At 34.7% G+C, this 20,805-nt stretch overlaps 1 protein-coding gene across 3 annotated transcripts in view; it reads right to left on the bottom strand.

The window, feature by feature from the left end:
- LOC133534748 (kinesin-like protein CG14535) overlaps positions 1-20,805 on the bottom strand; it is a 307,943-nt gene that overhangs the window by 124,027 nt on the left and 163,111 nt on the right. Inside the window, exons 1-2 of one of the 3 annotated variants that reach the window (XM_061874008.1) lie at positions 19,614-20,741; positions 10,280-10,425 (exon numbers count right to left, since the gene is read on the bottom strand). The exons of 1 other annotated variant lie outside the window; for it this stretch is intronic. In XM_061874008.1, the coding sequence (XP_061729992.1) occupies positions 10,280-10,335 (56 nt within the window). In that variant the 5' untranslated portion in view covers positions 10,336-10,425; positions 19,614-20,741. Of the gene's footprint in view, positions 1-10,279; positions 12,027-19,613; positions 20,742-20,805 lie in introns of those variants that run through there. One more of the 3 variants, XM_061874009.1, reaches the window with a different exon arrangement.

Below are 20,805 nucleotides of genomic sequence, written 5' to 3' on the forward strand. Positions count from 1 at the left end.
AGCTGTTTCTATTTAAGTTATATGCATGAAAGTGTGTTAGTGTTTGCGTATGTGTATGGATTAGTTACAATAAATACAGTCCAATACAATTTACACCATGAAATCAATTAACTTAAGACTGATTGAAGATCCTTAACTATGCTTCACTACGTGAGTTTTTTTCGCAATTCGCCCAATTACTTTCCAAGACAGAACTCATGTTAATCAAATGAAACCTTAACAATACCTAATTGAAATGTCAAACAAATACGGGAAAAAAATTGTCCTCGCACGAAGAAATATCAATTAACCTCAATAGCCAAGTAGTTGATACTGCCACAACAGCTTTTATTTAATTTTAATTCCTAGCAACATATATAAACAGGGTATCCAACTATTGGTAGATACGATCCTATAAAATATTTGCATTTTAGTTAAATTTTTCAATTATGATGGACTTGATTGATCACTAAAAGTTCACTGAAAAGAAAAATTACTTTAAGAAACAAATTAGTCTTTGCTAAAATATCTGATAAAGATAAAACGAAAATAACAATGTACCAACAAAATCAATAGGCACCGAAAACAAAAACAAAGCTAACCCCAAATAAGCCGAACTAATGGTGCTACCTAAACGCAGGTGTTCTGCCTCTGCGATACGTTGGAACGAATGGTCGGACGTGACCGGAATCGAACCCAACACCTGGAGAAAACATGCGTGCGTTTACTATTTCTTAAACTTCCCAATTACTTTAGCGATCTTAAGGCTTTCCGGGGCTTTCAGATCGCCATAGTGTAAAGTAGAGCAGTCAATATTTAAATTTGTGTAATTTAATATGCAATAAACATCTAGGTATATTAAAATAAATGAGGGTAGAAATACATTATCGTTTTCAATTGTTGTCCTTTTCTGCTTAAACGCACTGAAAAAGCACACTGATTAAAAAAAACTCTGTTATTGATTTTATACTCGTACATATTAGAATATAAGTATTAATTTGTATGCAAGATGCACTGAGAGTAATATCGTATCGTATATTAAAAACAAATATTTAAAAAAAAGTCCTTTGTGTGCTCTATTTGTTGCTTGGAAACTATTAAAAGTTTGCTTATTTCTCGTTTCGATTGAACTTTATTAATGTTTATATGCCTTGAAACTACACAGAGAAAATCGAATTAGAAATAAGAGAGAACAATCCTTTGTGAACCGCTAGTGGCTCAGAAACCAAGCTTTTGTTTTTAATTCATTATCGTTTGGTTTTCACAGTACGCTCGAAAAGTAGGTAATACCGGTATATTGTAAAGAGAGATTTCTATAAAAAAAATATGATAAAAGAAACACGATACGATTTTTTTTAGTTTCTCCAAGATTTTCCATTAGCAATACATCATAAGGAAACCTTGTGTGTAGACTTCTTTTTAAATTGAATAGGAATGAAATAGAATAAATTTTTGAGTGTTAAAAACTTAGTCTTATTTTTACCCGCGTCTTATATTGACCCCACCTGATCCTACCTATAACAAAGATTTATATCCTATAATAACTGTAACACTGAATTGGTATAAAGTCTTTATCAAGCTAACCTTATTTTGAGGTAGCTACCTCGTATGCTAAACCCAAACATCTAATAATTCGCTATTAACTTCGTAGTTAATACGCGTAGCATTAAGATACACACTTGACTTTAGTATTTAGGAAATATATAAAAGCTATATGAGTGTACACACATATTTCTACAACGTACTCTCGAAGAAACCAAAAAGTTTTATCCACGCTTTTCTGAGGCCAAAAAAAAATTGTTTCCTTTTTTAGATTCTTTAAATGAATTTTTACTTCTTCTTCTTCTTCCTCGCGTTGTCCCCTTTTTTACCACGGCTCATGGGGGCCTGGGGTCCGCTTGGCAACTAATCACAAGAATTGGCGTAGGCACTAGTTTTTATGAGAGCGACTCCCATTTGACCTTCCACCCCCGGGGGTAAACTAGGCCTTATTAGAATTAGTTCAGTTTCGTCACAATATTTTACTTCACAGAAAAGCGACAGTAGGGTCTTGGGTTAGGCATATTATAATATGAATATAAAAGTCAAATACAAAAAATACACAGAAAAAGAATACAAAATACATATAAACACATTATAAAAAAACAGTGATCAGGGCTGCAGAGAGAGGAACCGCCGGACTATCCGCGCCGTGTCCAAGATCACCGCCTTCTGCATCTGACCCTTGATCCAACCACCTAGCGAGAGTCTCTCAAGGTGTTGGTCGAGACTCTTCGCTATCAGACCGTTCGCTGAAACGACTATCAGGACAATGATCGTCAAATCAACATCCCGCATGGAGGTTATATCGTAAGCCAAGTCTAGGTACTTACTGGATTTGTCCTTCTCGGCTTTCACGATATTCTCATCATTGGGGATGGTGATGTCGACGAGCACGGCCCGGCGCTGCGATCGACCTATTACTCGTACCTATATGTCAGGCTTATTGGCAACAATAGTCCTGTCAGTGATAATTATTATTATGTTTTTGGTAAAACCACCACTTAAAAAGAAGTGTTTTTTTTTTGCAAAACCAGGGTTTTGTAAAGTGTTCTTTGTCACTTTTTGATATCTGGCAACATGCCCATCAAAAAAGCGTTTTGGTTTTGGAGTAACAATAAAACATTGTTTTTTTTTACTAAAGTGGTTTTAACTCTGAATCTAGGCGAATTCTAGATTTGTTTTTAGGACATTTTAGTCTTTAGACACATATGATCAGGATTACATTCTTAAAATCTTTCGGGTTCCTCGTGAGCACGTTGTATATTTACACCATATATGCCACAATATCAATATATTTGTATGAATATACATGTTCATAAATGGTTGGCAACGCACTCTTGATTATCCTGGAGCATCTATAGGTACTTAGGTTACTGTGGCCGCTCACCAGTTTACTTAGGCCGCACGCTTATTTAACGTGATGGTAAAAATATAGTTTTAATATTTATTTGCTAAGATATAGCTAAGCAATTTATTTGTGTTATTGCAAATATCCGGATTAATAATTGTATCTTAAAGTAGTTCGTTGGCGCGGAAAAGCGGACTGTTCGAATGCGGATACTGCGGGCGCGGTCCAGTGAGCCAGACGCGCCGGCTGAACGAAACCCTAACGCGGCCATCAGACGGTGTAACAATCATTTGATAATCGACCTCGTTTACGACGGAGATTTTCTTCTTAAAGTAAATAACAAACATTTAAAGAGACAGAGTATTCGTAGAAATTGGAAGCATTATTATCACACTTGCTCGTAAAGTCTCCCCGGATGATCCATATTCATTGCACTTTTTAGAAATCAGAATAGGTAGGATTATATACACCGTGTTTTAGGGTTCCGTACCCAAAGGGTCAAACGAGACCCTATTACTGAGACTCCGCTGTCCGTCCGTCCGTCCTTCCGTCTGTCACCAGGCTGTATCTCATGAACCGTGATAGTTAGCCAATTGAAATTTCTACAGATTATGTATTTATGTTTCCGCTATAAAAAAAAATACTAAAAACAGAACAAAATAAATATTTCTTTCCAATCTCGAGGTTCTCATCCAATCAGCGAAGTTAAGCAACGTCGGGCGGGGTCAGTACTTGGATGGGTAACCGTTTTTATAGATAATGGAACGGAACCCTTCCTGTGCGAGTCCGACTCGCACTTGGCCGATTTTTTTAATTCTGGTAATTTGAATTGTGCATTCCTGAGCTTAAATTAAGTAACTTTCTCAAAGACACCGGTATTCTAATTAATTCCATTTCGGAGATAATCAATAATTTATTTTTATCTTATAAGGCCCCTACAAGCGTATACACTTGCCTTAGGGCCTGTTTACATATTGATTAGTGTTTAGCACGAGTGTGTACATTTGATACACAAACGTAAATACTATCTCGGACGATTGATTATGGAGTGTGGATTTAAAAGGAGTGACATTTCATATGGTAGAACTGTTGCAAAAGTGTCGAGCTGTCAGCTATAAATAATTAGTTCCAAATCTCTCCAGAGTAGCGCTAGAGTAGCAAAGAACCTAGGCGTTATTGACGAGGTGAAGTGCGCTGTCTATGATTTGATTTTTTTGTCAAGTATTCTAGGTATTGTAGGGCCACCTATGTAAGGTTTTTTTGATGACACTTTTTGGTACATGGAGATTTAATTCCTTACCTGCACCTTCCATACGATTGATGTTTGAGATGACATTGATATGTCACAGTTTTCAATTGTTTGCGTGAATTAAATGTAATGCCCGTGTTACAATAACGCTATATGCAACACTTAATTACTTTTTATAAAAAAATATATATATTTTTTTTTTGAAAATTAACTACGCCCTTTAGTTTTCTTAAACGTACTAACCCATACCCCGGAATTCAATAAAAACATGGTGTATATGTAATATTTTACTAATAATTGTTATGCGAATTACTGCCATGTCATACGTAAAGTGCATAAACACCAAACATAATAAACACTTAAATATTTTTTGAAAGTAATAAGATTTATAGTCGCCAAGTAAGTACGTACCTATTTAAGTTCAGAGGGGACTAAACAACCAATTACCTTAACCGTAAACTTAAAAATAGGTCCCTGATTTATATTTTAACATACGCGCTATTTTTGTCACATTTTACGCATAAGCGACTACACATAACATCACATTAACCACATGTGTAGAGTTAATTAATAAACTATGCTGTTTGCTGTAGCGACAAATTTAAATAATTTAAACAAGCGACGTAATTGAGAATGGGGACAAATTGTCGGTCCGCGGTAAACCTCTATGGTTTACAATTAAATTTACCGGTAAAAAGGATCAATAGGGAATCGGGATGCGCTGGGTGTTATGGTTTACTAATTGAACGTTATCAATTATCATTTATAGAAATCCTGGTTGGACTGTACTATTTAATATATTTAAAGCAAACTAATATATTTTCTAATAATCACAATCGTTAATTTTGTATCAAGCAGAAACGTCTATTTGTTGTGTCGTGTTATTTATTTCTAAGCTGAATTCACAATTATATTATTATTTTTTTATTTACATGTAGTCAGAGTGTAAATTTATTCGATAGCGAAACGTGACGTACGCGTTTGCGTTAAGTCTTATTTTGTATGGGATTTAGAAACAGCGCGCCAAGCGGGACGTTTTAGAAGGTCAAAATCCCATACAAAATGAGACGTAACGCAAACGCGTACGTCACGTTTCGCCATCGAATAAATTTACACTAAGGGTACAGATCATTATTGACAGATTAAACACGTACCGTTTTCGTGTAACCTTAATATACTGACACCAATGAATGCAAAATAATTGTATATAATTACAATTTAGATAGCATATGTTTCAAATACATGTACATGTACAAACTGCCAAAAAGTTAAACGAAATTCACGAGTATAACTCACGATTACAAGATTTTCCATGCTATAAATTTATTTAAAAATCGCAGGGGCATTATCCTACTTTTAATATTTGCCGAGGTGCATTTCAGCCATAAGTTATGGGGCGATTATCGGCGGGGGTGAAATATGAGGTGTAAGCTTTAAGAGGGTAAAGTTAAGGACGAAGAGGAAAGTTTATTGTGTTTGACGCGAAGTTAGTACAGTAGAAGTCAAGAAGCTTACTACTTAGTTAGATACCAAAAAAAAGGTATTGGAATTTTACACTAAATTGGTCTATGGGCATATAACATACAGCTCATGGTATTCACCATTTCTTTATATCATTATCATTTGTTCGCAATGCAGGCCTTTGTTAAATTGACGCGTGTTATTATTACAATTAAAACAAACTAAATTCATTCCTCACAACAATATTAATATTCCACAACGCGTCCCAATGTAACCCAAAAATGTGACGCTAATCTAAACAGACTGACAAAGGCTCCTCACCTATGCAAATGTCTCTTTCCCGGGAAAAACCTTTAAAATTGTATATTTCAGCCCCGGAAGACAGGCTGCGGAGGGAATCGCAATGAGTTTCCGCAATTTGGATCGGGTTCCGGGATCAACTGCGCGTCTATTAACACCCGCCCTTTTACAGCACATATTATTGACTCCGTTACGTTACATGATTGTTAAGGCCTACCCAGATATTTGTGAAGATAGATACGTGTAAAGAATTTAATTTTCTTGCAGAACAAAATATGTACTCAAGATGCAAATATACGAATTGTTATTGACCGAGCGTTAGCAAAGCTCTTTGTTACGGCGTGGGCAAAAATACTTTTTATGTCCGGATGTTCTCCTCTGCATGTCGCATTCCTATTTTTTTCTGAGCAGGTTCGGTAGTAGGGTATAAATATGGCACTTAAGACCACTGTGAGTTCGCGATAATCAATTAATAACTCAAGGAAGTAGGTATTTTTAATTTTGTAATTTTTTAAAGTTTTTTCGAGGTCTACAGATCACAAAGCCAGTAGTTTAAATGTGCGTAAAGGGTTACTTTGTATAAAAAATGTAAGCTAAAAGTTGGAGCTGAAATTGGAATATAAATAGGTACCTATGCCGCAAAGGTATACCCATTAAAGGAATCTATTCACATTGTCGATACTTGATACGAGTTCATGACATCTCAAGATAGTCGCATCGTTTTAAATCTTGACAGTCTCTAGAGATATTTCAAAACTTTAGTTACCAAGTGTCCTAAGTGCTATTCAAGTTACGAGCTCAAGTCAAAAGCTCAAGATAACCAGTACATTAACCGAGTTCTCCGATTACGCCCAAGATAACAGTTATACTGGTTTTTTAAAGCGTTAGACTCGCGTGTGTTACTGTTAAACTATACGAGCAGGAACAGCGCACTGACACGCTTAAACTAAGCAGCGAGAATACGTCGCGAGACGTTCCTCCGGGACTCGATACAAGTAATAAGGTTACAGTTCGCCGTGACAGCCTTGCTATGCGCTATTAAAATACAAACTAGGAGTTATAATACAGCAGGATTTTAAAGAAAAATGCTATATTTTCGATCCGAGGGACAGCGGTCAAACATTACAACAAGTATATAGAAATAGAAAAAAGTCATCTACTGAATGCAGCTGCACGTACCTACGAAACAGGGGCTCATATTATATGAAACCTTTAACTTAATTATATGTTATGCTAAGTTTCCATAATAACTCTGGCATTTCATAATAAAAATAAATAAAATTAGATTGCACGCGTAACAGAAAAGCCGCAACGCGAGGAATTCCTTAATTTCGCCTAACATCAGCCGCCCGGGAATGCTAATATTGAGTCATTTCGTAATTAATGCTTTTATCGAAATATTTATACGTATTCCCAAAGGATTGTCATTTATATGTCATTAAGGAAGAGATTAGGTACTATAATTACACAAAGGTACGTAGGTAACTAACTTAAAAAATATTGCCCAAGGTTAAACGTTACATTATTTGTATCGATTGATGATATAATTATATGTATGTTTTATATTAATTGTACATTTGTGTATTATGTCAGTGTGTATATTATTGTGATATGAAATGACAGCTAATGAAAATAATGGAATATATTGTTATCATTCATTGACATAATGACACCCAATAACACCGACTGGCGCATGTCTAATATTTTTATTTATTAACCAAATAACAAATGTATGTTTAGTGATAATATTATCGCTTTATTGAATGAAAAGTGACACTTGATTGACAGCCATATTTTTTAATGTACATATATCGTTATCTATTACCTTTTATAGGGTTCCGTGCAATCGTGCATTCAATGTCCTTCTAATTTAGCAAAATAACAATGATATTTAACAACTATAAAAAATGTCCTAGTCCTATGAAATAGTCCTAGGAAAAAATGCATCTGGTATAGGAATAAGTATTCTATGTAATTAAGTATTTATATATTATATATATCGTTGTCTAAGTACCCACAACACAAACCTTATTGAGCTTACTGTGGGACTTAGTCAATTTGTGTAATAATGTACTAAAATAATTATTTATTTATTTCCCCACACTTCATAGTGGAAAACTATAAAATCATACATTATTATACGTTCTCTGTACACTCTTTCGTCAACTTACTACAGATATAGGAATCATCACCGCTTCAGTGAAACTAAAAGGCTTCATCCGACTTAATCGGAAATCCCGATGATTTTTAAACCGGCCGCTCACAATAGCGGCAAGTTGTTGAACGCGGAAAGCGTTTACGGCAACTGAAACAAAACCTCTTTTATCGACGTCGGTGTATGAAGCAATTGAGCGCGTATCGGACATTGAATGTTTGGACAATTTGAATATCTTACTACGAGGCTTATTTAAAATTAATGACGTCAATGATTGTGAGAAAATAATGTATATAAAACGTACACATTTTAAGAGCTACGTGAATAAATATGAAATATTTTGCAGTTTGAAATGTATTATTCAATCAAATATATCAAAGTAAAATTCATATTATGCGTTCCTCAATGTAGGAGGCGCGGTTACAGAGATATCTCTATGCAAATTAAACTCCCAAAACCAAGCATAGTTATTAGTTATACCTTAGCAGTCGTAAACACTATCCTCTGTCATACAGGGTTGTAACTGACTCATGTAGTTAATTAAATAATAAAAGGGCCATTTGACGACCGGTCTGGCCTAGTGACCCTGCCTATGAAGCCGATGGTCCTGGGCTCGAATCTCAATGAGGGCATTTATATGTGTGATGAACACGGATAATTTTACCTGAGTCATGGGTGTTTTCTATGTATTTAAGTAATTATATATTATATATATCATTGTCTAAGTACTTAAAACACAATCTTGAGCTTGCCGTGGAGCTTAGTAAATTTATGTAAGAATGTCCAATAATTATTTATTTATAATTTATAGTCTTTTTTGATCTACAAGTCAAAAAGCACATGTTCTCTAATACTTACCTACCAAAACGCCTAAAATACATGTTTTTTTTTGGATATCCCGTTGGAAGTGCTTTCGAGTTCGTCTAAGCTGCGACCGGTGGTAAGGGCGATCCATTTTGGTCCGCAGGCGGATGTAAAATCAATACGATGACTGTGAAGAGATCGTACGCGTTTGTTTTTGCCCGTTACGTTTTAAAATGTTTATTTACGCAGCAACTCGTTTACTTATCACGCCGGTCTGTTTGTTGTTTGACGAGAAGTTATTATATCCTTTGTAGTCAACTTTGTTGTTATTTCTTTCCATTCTGTAGTTTGATACTTTGAATTCATAGGAAGTGCTCTTAATATTTAAAATAAACTTAACGGCGTCGTTTCATTCTCATGTAGCTTCTTTCTATACATAGGCAATTACTTTGTATTTAGTTATATACTATAGTTTTTTTTGCAAGTAGGTGATGAAAAAACATACTGCATTCGGAGTTCTTTATTAAAATATGACAATAATAAAAAAAAACCAGATAGTTGTATCGACTCATTTTATTTCTGTGCTAAGTGAGCAACAACAAATATGTATACGATATTTTCTATAATTCCATTAACTCCGAGTTATTGACGTCTATAAATATTGACAGGAAATATAATAGTTATTGTTTTTAATAGGTATATTACACACAATTTTACTGTTGTTATTTTATCACAAAGAAATAATAAGGAATATGTTCTGTTATTGTTTACTGACAAGGCAAGTCGAAAAAGTTAAATGTACCATTTAAAATAAGTCAGTCTCATATACAATGAAACCTGGTATGACCTGGGTAAATGGAAAGCCTCAAAATTTGCAACCAAAGGTTCGGCCCCGGTCCCTTGGGATCAAAATGCCTCTTTAATTAGTTATGGATCTTCTTTGAATGAAATTCAATTTAATGAAAATGTGTTAAGAAAAGCACTAAACCCCGTGTTTGCACAAACCTTTACGTGTGTGGTATCTATGGATAGGTCTTCAAAAATGATATTGAGGTTTCTAATATCATTTTTTTCTAAACTGAATAGTTTGCGCGAGAGACACTTCCAAAGTGGTAAAATGTGTCCCCCCCCCCTGTAACATCTAAAATAAGAGAATGATAAACCTAAAAAATATATGATGTACATTACTATGCAAACTTCCACCGAAAATTGGTTTGAACGAGATCTAGTAAGTAGTTTTTTTTTAATACGTCATAAATGGTACGGAACCCTTCATGGGCGAGTCCGACTCGCACTTGGCCGCTTTTTTTAATATATAATGTACAGTCAGCCACATCTACATATACAGTGTAGAACCATTAGTAACAAAGTGCAAAAATAAACATATTTATCATGATAATTACACTTATAAAGTATACTATGGAGATTTAAAAAGTCTTACCTTGGTAATTCCTTGGCAGGGCTGGACTGTGTTTCTTGATGACTAAATGACGCCATTTTTAAGACTTGATAGTTTTGACACTCATTGTACTTCAAAAGTTAAATTCACTTGTCACGGCCACTAGAGTTAGTGAAATTTACTATTGGCTGGAATATTACAAGACGATAACCAATTTAATATACATTTAAGATACAATTACAAACGTTATGTGAAAAAATCGTTTAATAAAAAAAGAATCTTGGTCTTTTGATGGTTCTAGATGTTCTTTTTGCCAAAAATTTAAAGTAATGGGTACTTCAGAACACTCAAAGAACATTAATTATCTCTCCCTTAGTGTTTATATAGTACATAGTTATTTTTACTCTGTGACTGACATGCTACTGTCATATTTAGCTATGTTTCGGTTAATTATATATATATACACATATATATATATATATATATATATATATATATATTTGTATTCCTTATATGTGTATGTTTATTCACTGTAAGTGTGTGTGTCTGAATGTAGGCTTCATAACGTTTTAGCAACAGCTACTTTTTCGATTAACTTTATAAATCCCCGTTGACACGAAACCAATTTTTTTAAATAATATTCCCTTCCCTTCAAAGTCCATAACCTCCATTCCATAATTTGAATTATTTAAACCTCATTAACACGAAGTACTAAAACCAACGATTCCCTGTACGATTATCCAGTACAATTTTTATCTCCATAAGTCGAAAAATGTAAATTGACCTCTATAACTCCAATAAATTTGATATACTGTTTTATCACGTATCTCTATTTTATCCATTTATATAAAATAACCTATCTGATAGATTTTTTTTAACGTTTCACCTCCGTACATAAACCTATAAGAACCTCTTACGTCTCTTAAGTCGCTACCCTCCATAAGACTAAAACTCATCAACATGACCTATTTTTACCTTCAGATTTGTGCTATCGAGGTTCCACTATAATGTAAATACTACATAAACTATATTAATTTTTGATTCATATGAATCCATTGGCCCTTACGGTGAAATATAATTCCCAGATTTTATGCCTATGGCACGTGGCGTAAGGCCTCTCGCATTTTACGACATATTCTGCTGTTGTATTAACTAAGTAATTGCTAACTTTAATTAGAGATCGTTAAGTCGAGTAGTAAAACAATAGAAGGTGCATAAATCCCTTTGAAATTTACTCAAATTAATAAATTTCTTGTCGTTATTTGCTTTATGCTTTTAAAATTACTATTGAAAACTACCAGTAGGTATTATTCTCGTAGTATTGCATTGTTATATAAAGTCTATTTTTACAAGCTTTTATTTAACTTGCCGTATTAGTATGTATGTTTGTTAGTGTGGGTCAAATTTTGGAAGCTAAATTTTACCCGCTTCCTGATTTGCGATGGAGCTGAAAATTTGCATACATATGTAAATCAGGTGACAATGCAATATTATGATACCATCGAGCTGATCTGATGATGGAGATGGGAGGTGGCCATAGTAACTCTAATGATGAAACAAAGCAACCTAAGTGTTTGGAGATTTTAGATTTGTCTTGATGAGTATTAGTTGCCTGTGATAAGAAAAGTACAGTCAGCGATAAAAGCATACGTACCAAAAATTAAATCCTTGCCAAAAACTTATTCACATTTTGAGATAGAACTAAGTTTACGTTAAAATTTACGTGAAGATTACGTTTAAAAGCCAAGAAATGTATTATAAATATCGATGATATCCAAATAAATAAAAAATCACCTTGATAATTTAAAATCGTAGTTTTAAGTATTTAGAATCATTAGTCAGTACTAGGTATGTCTAGTGTAGGCAATAATTGAAATGAAATGATTATAGTTTAATTATAATTAGTAGATACAATTAAATTATAAATTTTAATTGACTCTGGCTCATTAAGGTTTTTTTTGTTTGTTTTTTTTAATATTACGTCGGTGGCAAATGTCTCCGTAGCCTATGTACACCTGCAACTCCAGAAGAGTTACATGCGCGTTGCCGACCCTAACCCCCCCTCGTTGAGCTCTGGCAACCTTACTCACCGGCAGGAACACAACACTATGAGTAGGGTCTAGTGTTATTTGGCTGATTGGCTGCGGTTTTCTGTAAGGTGGAGGTACTTCCCCCGTTGGGCTCTGCTCTAGATCAGGAATGACATTCGCTGTGCTGTGCCCTACCCGACATAGCGAGATTACATTCACAATGCCCATACCTCTCTTTTGGACCTAGTTTAAGGACGTACCCATATTAACGTATTCATTAAGTAACTTGAATGATTTTTTCATATCATCCAAAAACTTTCCTTTTACACATTGCGTCGCTCTAGAGTTTCATAATATAGTCGCAAAAGGACTAAATGAAACTCCCGTTTTGCGAAGACGTTAAAAATTTATGACCAGCTTTTTATTGTTGCCGTAATTAAACATGTTTTCTGAGCAGTGAATAAATTTAAACTTTTACAGTTAAAAATATGGTTGCAATTGTTTGTTTATTCATGTTCTTGTTTCTTCCTCTTGTTTGCTCAGAACACTTACTTATACTATACTAATATAATATATTATTTATTTCAAAATGAGCTTCATAGTAAATATTCAATAAAGAATTATGTAAATTATTGAATACATTCTACATAATTATTCTCACTAGCTCGGAATCACCTGAGTTGATCCAGTTAGAACGTCGAACCATACTATTCTACCTTAGGGAACGCCAGGAGGCGCCATAAGGCTTCAGTAAGAAATGCATATACTAGGAAAAAAACGATTTATACCGCCGTGACTCCGGTGTCCGAATGGCTGAGGTACCTCTGCTGCGAACGTTGTTTGATTCCAGCCTGGGGCATTGGAGACCTTGGTCACTTCTTCTCAGTATATGACATTTATTTCAGGTTACATTATGCGCATTCGTTTAATAATATAGTGCATTGTAATATAGTGCTAAAAATCTCGTAAGCTGAGTATTTACATATGTAAATGGTTTTTAAATGGTTACAACGAGGAAATGCCGCCAGCATCCTTGGTACAATGCCTCAAGGGCCTATTTTAGATATAAGGTAGTTATAGTAATCATCTGTATATATCCATTATGTATATTGTTAATGTCAATAAAGATCTTTTATAATGGTTATTTAAGGAATATTATTAATTGAATCCTGTATTTTATTCTTAGAATAGAATAGAATAATTTATTCGTAAGAATATCTATGTACAAAGGTGTCTTTATAAATAGTGAGTAACAATATTCAGCCATTTGGCATGCACATTCTAGGAAAAGTATCGACAGCATTAAAATTATTTACATGACCAGATACTCCTTAATGGAGTAGAAACAATGTTCCTGAAGCCATCTTGTTAATTTTGTTTTATTTCCCTAGGTGTTTTAAACTAAGCCAGAAGGAACTAAACGCCCGTGAGTAATATTGATTAAGAACGGGTACTCTAAAATTTCCTGAACCCCTTCGCCGAGTTTACGATTATCATCTGAGTTACGTAGACAAATCTGGAGTGACCCACTCGTTAGCCCAAGCGAGGGACAGAAAAGTGATTTAAATCAGTGCGAAGAGTTTATTCAAGGATTGAATATTGGCTATTTTTATCTCTTTGATGGGATTGTTAAACTTAAAATAGTTTGAATATGATGTACTAATCTATGATTAGATTACGATATATTTATGTCCATCAGATCTGTTTGGCAGTAGTTTAGCAGAAAATTATGCCAAAAAAGGCAAGTGTTAGAGTCAAACCAAGATAAGTTGGCAGTGATTTTGATAGCCCAGACGGTGCACAGGTTATTTTAAACGTCAAACTTCTTTTGACGTTATGACCTTTACTTGACACTTGTACCGCCTGGGCTATCAAAATCACTGTCAACTTATCTTGGTCTGACTTTAGGCACATCTGCGTCTGCTGAAGATCTATCCGCAAATTTGATGAACACATGTGTACGCCCCTAACTAACGACATGAATTGAATTGTCATACAAGAGAATCTTGATAATAGGTTGGATAGGCTGTTTACCAAACCAGTGAGCTTCATCTTTTCCAGGTACATAGGTGATTAATCAGTATCTCTGTGCCTGTGAATTCAAGATATAGTAATCCAAATAAAATTTAGAAGTTAGAGGTAAAAAGAGGTAATAATGTTTAATTGCTATGTCTCTAGTTCTTCAAGTTTTAAATTTTTAGGTCGTGAAAGGAAGGGAACTTCTCTATGTTATGGTAATGATAAAAATATTAGTATTTTGCGTTATTTAAGGCCAGACCATGTAAGAGATTTGAAATTTTCGGGAATCAAGGGCAATGACGAGTCATATTCTATAAAGCACATTTTTATATCAAATATTTATAAGAGAAAGCTGTAATAACTATTTTTCTTATTTTATATGCTATAAATCAACTATTACCAACACAAATTTCTACAAATATTTCATATTGTACGAAGAAGTATTTTATCGATGGATTATCGTACTGTTTTCACCCTGTGCCCTACGCAGCGGGTCAGACGAGTCAATGGGGTGAATCCTAATGAACCCTGCTTATCATTCGCAATGACAACCAACTTTGTCTCCAGAAGCCCGGCCAACTTTAATTAATTTATGAATTAACGTAAGTCGCCTATCATCATTTTAGTCTAACCAATTTGTAAGAGAAGCTTCTTTATTAAGTTCAGTTTTGGAACTCCGTTGAATTAGTTTTGGAAATTAATTCTGTGATATTAATTTGATAGATGGCGTCTAAGCGAATTTATAAATCTAATAAACGAGTAATTTAAGAAATAGAAGTTTGTCCTTTTTTTAGGATAAGCAAATACTGCTATGTCTTTTGCCACATGATGCATATCAGTCATATCACATTGCGCGCTCGATCCACATAAAATTATTAATTTATTTAAGAACGATATGTACCATCAGGTATAATAATGCATGGTGACTTTATTAATTAAGTCTAATTGTTGTTTTCAACTTCTAACTAATCATGTAATGGCAACCACTGGGGCTGCAACACAGTGTTAACTAACGCAGTCTCCAGGGCCCCAACTGCACATGTACCATGTATGTTTTGAACAATATTTTTTTTTATTACGATAAGGTAAGCATTTGACCACAATCTCACCTGATGGAAAGTGCCGATGCAGTCTAGGATGGAACATGCTTACCTAAAAGATGTCTATTCACTCTCGATTTAAAAAGGTCCAAGTTATAGTGGACTGGGAATAGATTTGCAGGAAGTGAATTCCACTCCTTAGCCGTTCGCATGATAAAGCTGGATGCCTATCGTTTAGTGCGAATCAGTGGTAAAGTAACGACGTGAGTGTGAAACGCAAGTCCGCGTCTACTAGTCCCACGGTGGCAGAACGGAGATAGGGGGATAAGATTATGTAATCCCATCGCACACTCCCCGAAATGTATCCTGTAGAATACCGATAAACAGGCTACCTTTCTACGGTGTTCTAGGCTCTGCAGTCTAGCCTCTACCAATCTCGCATCCCCAATAAGCTTCCTAGCGCGTTTGTCTATAGAATCTAAGGTGGCTAGCGGATACTTGGCGGATCCATCCCAAAGGTGACTGCAATACTCTATACACGACCGGACTTGAGCTATGTAAAGCTGAAGAAGCTGCCCCGGTGTGAAGTACTGCTTGACCTTAGAAAGGATGCCTAATCGTCTAGCTGCAGATTTAGCCAGAGATTCAATATACGCCCCAAAGCTCAGGTTAGATGAGATGTGATACTTGTGCCAAGTAGCTGAAGATGGTTGGATATCGGTACGGATACATCCCGGAAAGTCGGAGTCAGGTCGAAAGGACTCCGTTTCGCAGAGAACAGACACGCCTGTGTTTTGGTAGCGTTGAATTTGACCAGGTTTGCGTCGCCCCAATCGTATACTGCCTTAAGTGTCAAATCCAGACGGTCTACCATAGCCTGTCAATAAGATTGGACCTCCTCTTTTTTGGCCCGAGCATTGGAGAGATATCTGTCCACGACAGTGCTGTCATCGGCATACCCAAAAGTATAAGTAAAAGTAAAATAATAATAATTCAGCCTATATATTCGGCCACAGGCCTCCTCTCATGCGCGAGAGGGCTAAGGCTATAGTCCCCACGCTAGCCCAAACCTTTGAATTTATTCGCAGGTGTATGCAGGTTTCCTCACGATGTTTTCCTTCACCGAAAAGCTAGTGGTAAATATCACATGATATTTCGTACATAAGTTCCGAAAAACTCATTGGTACGAGCCAGGATTTGAACCCGCGACCTCCGGATGAAAGTCGGACGTCATATATATATCCACTCGGCCACCACCGCTTAGTTAGATAGTTGAACAATAAAGATTAATTAATTATTATTATATTACTATAATTCATTCGTAATTTTTCCATGCAATTTCGCAGCTCATTGTACGTAAAATCACTAAATTTTCATTTGAGTTGGTTACAATAACATAAGTTACAAGTTCCAATTCAGAGTTTATTTCAATTTAAAAACATGAAACACCTGAATATTTACAAGCCCCAAAAACGTATCTTTATGGCAGACCAATTCACGGAATGAAAAGCATCTGTAGCAGGGGGACAGACTCGTGCGGTTTTATGATTATTGCACTTTATAAAACAACCACGAGGGTTTACGGGGCATAAATTTCATTAGCGTATGTTGCCATGATTGTTTCGCTATTGTTATACTGACGTGTAATATGTGAGAGTTGAGATAGATTTTATACAATGTAACTATAGAGTTTTAAAATTTGCCATGTACTATATTTGCTTTTAGTTGACTAATAATGCCTGTGTCGCAATGTAGTATAATGTGGATAAAAAAAAACAACATATAATATAAAGTTATGTGCTGCTCTTGAAATCTGATCAGAAGCTCAGAGGACAGTCGAATGCTAACCATGTTAAACGTAAAGATGAGGTAGCCGAGCGCAGGGTGTAACCGGGAAAGTGCTAAAATAAGCCGTTATTCTAAAGTAACTTTTAAAAATCGATACTTTCTAGCGTTTAACTAAAAACACTGAACGCTCCGATAGCATAATTCAGCAAGAATTTACTAAATAAGTAGCTGAAAATATGCTCGCTTGAACGTGCCAGTCGAAAAGGGGAAAAAATATTACAGCAGCGAATTCTAGTTTAATTTTCCATGCTGTAAAAACGAAGAAACTTGCGCATGAAAATTTCAGGTTCAGGCTTGAAATATCTATGTCTTATGATGACTCAATATTATGTCTTGAAATGTCTCTGTCAATCATTACGACATTGTAGGAATAGGCATGCTGATGCTTTATATACATACCGGCCAATTCGAACGTACACTGACATCAGAATAATGTCTGAATGATGCTATTTAGTTATCGTGCATTTCGTTCGTACTTGTACATACATGTATTGGCGCGAGAGACGCTGCACTGCTATCAATCAGATATCATTTTGATGTCTATATACGTTCTAATTGGCCTCATAAAAATGGGTCCTTTTGAGGTATTGTTATTTCAAGCCAGAACCCGGTTAGCTAACTAACCCAGTATGCTAACAACAATAGTAATTAGACTTTTATTTTAGTTAATAAATGGCAATGTTTTTTCTCCTTAATAAATGACAATAGGTAGTATTTTCTTTAAACTCTACCATCAAGGAATAAAAACTAACAAGAAAAAGAAAACAACCGATTCCATTTAGCATTTATTACCCTTCAGTACTAAGGTTTACTGGAATACAACGGTATTTCGAGAAACTTCTGCACTTAACGTAATTGTGGTACGAAAAGTGGGAAAAATACTTTTTACGGTTAAAATTGGCTAATAAAATCGAACAACAGTTGGGTAGGGTTGTTTTTAAATATATTTGCTTTACTTGTATTGCATTGAAAACTAGATAGTTCAAATAATTATATCAAATGACAGCAATGATGTTTAGACATGTATTTGTATTTCATGGTATTCAATATTTTAAATAAGCTTGTTTAAAAGTACCTAATTACTAACAACACCGATTATAATATGTACATTTAGCTGCGAAACTGGCACAGTAGTACGTGAGTGATATGCAGGTAAATCGAATCATAATTAAGGATGCTCTAAATGGCCGAAGACGATCCAATTAGTAAACAATAAATTGAGTAGTTAGTTTAAGTTATCCACCTCTTGTAGGTGTGGTGCAAAACTTAATCAATTGAAGATGTACAACGAGCTGCACAATTGCATAGATATGTTATGAATGAAATTCATTCATAAAGTGATACTATACGTGATTCTGGTTTACAACTTATATGTATTACGGCAATAACCTAATAAGGTGACCATCAAAGGATATGAATATATTTTTATAGATTAATTTATTGTTGGAAATAATTACAATACACACCACTGAAACAAGTTATTAATACAAATTAATATTCTCTATATTATCTAAATAGAGTATCCTACCCTAACACATGCAGTGATGGAATATACATGTAATGCATTTTATTGTAATAGAAAATATGTATTTGAAGTTAAAATAAAATTCCTAACTAATTAAATATATATTTCAAAGTAGTAAAAAGTTACTCAGTTATGTACTTACGATTAAGTAACTTTAATTACTTACATGCCGTTGAAATATGATTTACCATGTACGAAAAATAATCTGACTTTGCAATGCCATTAAGTAAAGTATATTATTTGCATTTTAGCATTATGTTATGAACATATCACAAATTTAACTAAATATTTTAAACAGAAAAATTATTTCATCGATGGTAAAGTGAGCTGCGAAATTACATGGAGAGACTATGAATGAATTTAATTGATAAAGTCGCCATGCATTTTTACGGCTGATGGTACTAACGAATACCAAAGCGTACATGTCTCCATCAGTAGTCTTTGGGCAATTCTATTTAAAGTTACACTTATTTTGTAGATTAACATTTCATGTTATTTCTACTCAGAATCACGAGCTCTTTCTATCCTGATTGGAGATAAAGGTGTCTCAAATTTTTATTACCATTTTTCATAGACATGACGGTAACGAAATGGGGGGTTCGAATAATGTATAAAAAATTAGGGACACTTTTTGTCTCCTATTAAGATCAAAAGAGCTCGGGAATCTTAGTAAAAACCACATAAGATTTTGGAAAAAATTAGAGAAAAATGTGAATTATAACTTTAATACCCCTTTATAACATCAAATAAAATTATACAATTTTTCCAGTATTTGAACGAATATTGAAAGTACAGACCATTTCTTTGGCACTGTACAGAAATGCTCAAAACTTATTAAAAGACTTATATAAACTTCTATCAACGCGTGCTATACCCCCGAGCCAACAAAAATAAAACAGAACCTATAGCCTCACCGATCTCCGACAAATCATTCACAATAATATACCAGCCACTACAATACACGCTATAGGATGCAGACGCAACGCGGCGCGGAACCCGCGTGCTTTCCCGTCCGCGGTCGACGTGCCACTGAATTCTGAACTTCAGTTTATCTGGCGCATCCCCCATGCCGGTACACAGCTTCCACCGCGCTAGGGGAAGCCATTAGACATTTGGAAAAGCGATCTTATGTATTCTTGTGATAGATTGCATTTTTTATGCAATGCTCTGATTCTGATTTTTCCCTATGACTAACTGGTGAGGATGTCTTAAGTCTGCCATTTATAGGTTTTTTTTCTTCATATTGTACTGTAGGTTTTTTTTATATATCGTCTAATGAATTCATCATTTTTGATGAAGTAAGTACGAGTAAAGTGCTTCTCTGAAATACTGTGATTTACATCACTTACCTTCGGGATTTTGATGCGGAAAATATAAGATTATACAACCTATATATTAACGAGATTATATTTTTCATATAACCAGGACAAAGAGGAAAAGAAAAAGGAGATTTATGAATAGTCTCGCGAAGTATATGTAATGATGTGGATTATGTTCACTGCGCTTGTATGTAGGATCATGATCATTAAGATAATTCGGTGTCATTTTGGATGTCGTTACGTTATGAAACGTATTTATATCACGTATCATGGATCATTAAACCTCAAGGAATATAGTACTAAATAAAATGTAAATGTTTCGTTGTGCACGCAAAGGATTACCATTTTTATTTATACTACGAAACGAGGTACAGTTCTATAACAAACTACAAATACAAATAAAAAAAATAGGTTCTGTACGACGAATAATGTTACAAAATTGAATTAAAACCCAAAATATAAGGAAATATCTTTATATATGACTTGCGGGACCAGAATGTTGTCATTTTTTATTTACGAGTACTACTATGTTTTGCATTATCTCTTGCAAAGCTAAATATCTCTCGACATCAGTAATGTTATATGATCCAGCGAAACTGTTTTTTGATAATTTTTATACATTTGATTTATTAGAATTATCCCTACATTTTTGAAGTCATTATGTATAAACCTCGTCTCTTCAATTTGTCTATTCATCTCCCTTTACAAACCGCAGCCAAATAACACTAGACCCTACTCATAGTGTTGTGTTCTTGCCGGTGAGTAAGGTGGCTAGAGCTCAACGAGG

Source organism: Cydia pomonella, chromosome 2, assembly GCF_033807575.1.
Source record: "Cydia pomonella isolate Wapato2018A chromosome 2, ilCydPomo1, whole genome shotgun sequence".
In the NCBI taxonomy this organism is placed as follows: domain Eukaryota; kingdom Metazoa; phylum Arthropoda; class Insecta; order Lepidoptera; family Tortricidae; genus Cydia; species Cydia pomonella.